Raw genomic sequence first — 1,053 nt, forward strand, 5'->3', positions numbered from 1 at the left:
CGTGCAGCTGGAGCGCCCGGGCCAGCCGAGTGTGAGGCACAGCGGCAGCTCCGTGCTCCCACCCAGGGACATCAGTGCCACGGGAAAGGCATCTGCCCCAGCAGGCTCACCAGCCGCACCGACAGCCCCAGGGCAAGGTGACATGAGAGCAGGTCCCCAGGCCCTTCACACACCACACCCGCCAGTTCCCACACGCTCACCGCCTCCGTGTCTCTGCTCTTGCAGACTATCTCGTGGGCCTGGGCACGAAGCTCATCCCTCTGCTTGTCCACCACCTCCTTCAGCCGCAGCATCACCTCCCGCTCCTTCCGCGCCATGTTATCTGAGCCCAGACATGGGGGGGACAGGCGTGAGTTGCCCCAGGACCAAAGAAATCCCCTAACTCCACACCACTATGAGGTTATAGAATCACAGAATAGCTGGGGTTGGAAGGGACCTTTCAAGGCCGTCTAGTCCAACCCCCTGCAGTGAGCAGGGGCATCTTCAATTAGATCAAGGTCGTTCAGAGCCCCATCCAACCTGACCTGGAATGTTTCCAGGGATGTGGCATTGACCACCTCTCTGGGCAACCTGGGCCAGGGTTTCACCACCTTCATCGTGAAAAATTTCTTCCTTATTTCTAGTCTAGATCTACCCTCTTTTAGTGTAAAACAATCACCCCTTGTCCTATCGCAACAGGCCCTGCTAGAAGTCTGTCCCCAAAGGCTCCTCACTGCTTCTGCAAAGCCAAACTCTGATGTTCCTGGTAGATAGCAGGGTAGGAACAGTGCAGAGCAGGGAGCGGTGACCTTTAGGCTGTGCCCGATGCACCCTTCTGCTGGCCAACAGCAGCCCGCACCCTGTGTCTGCCTCCACCACCCTCCTGGAGGCTCAGGGGGTGCTCTGGGGGTTTGGGGTGCCGGTGGCTTGCAAAACAAAGCAACGCTCCTGCTCCGCGGTAGGACAGGTCTCCAGGGCTGGGCAACACAGAGGAGCAGGTTCAGACCTGCACCCAGCCTGCCGCCCTCCCATCAGGGGACCCCAAACCCACCCGGACACCCACCTTCCTGGGAC

General features: G+C 59.6%; 1 protein-coding gene across 1 annotated transcript in view; it reads right to left on the reverse strand.

Moving 5' to 3' along the window:
• The window catches only part of LOC104628344 (rab-interacting lysosomal protein-like), a gene marked incomplete at its 3' end in the record, with an annotated part of 3,251 nt that extends 2,934 nt beyond the window's left edge, over window positions 1-317 (reverse strand). The window contains exon 1 of the mRNA XM_010296893.1: window positions 201-317. Within this exon, the coding sequence (XP_010295195.1) occupies window positions 201-317 (117 nt within the window). The remainder of the gene's footprint in view (window positions 1-200) is intronic.
• Window positions 318-1,053: the final 736 nt, after the last annotated feature.

The sequence above is a fragment of the Phaethon lepturus genome, unplaced genomic scaffold (assembly GCF_000687285.1).
Source record: "Phaethon lepturus isolate BGI_N335 unplaced genomic scaffold, ASM68728v1 scaffold29451, whole genome shotgun sequence".
In the NCBI taxonomy this organism is placed as follows: Eukaryota; Metazoa; Chordata; class Aves; order Phaethontiformes; family Phaethontidae; genus Phaethon; species Phaethon lepturus.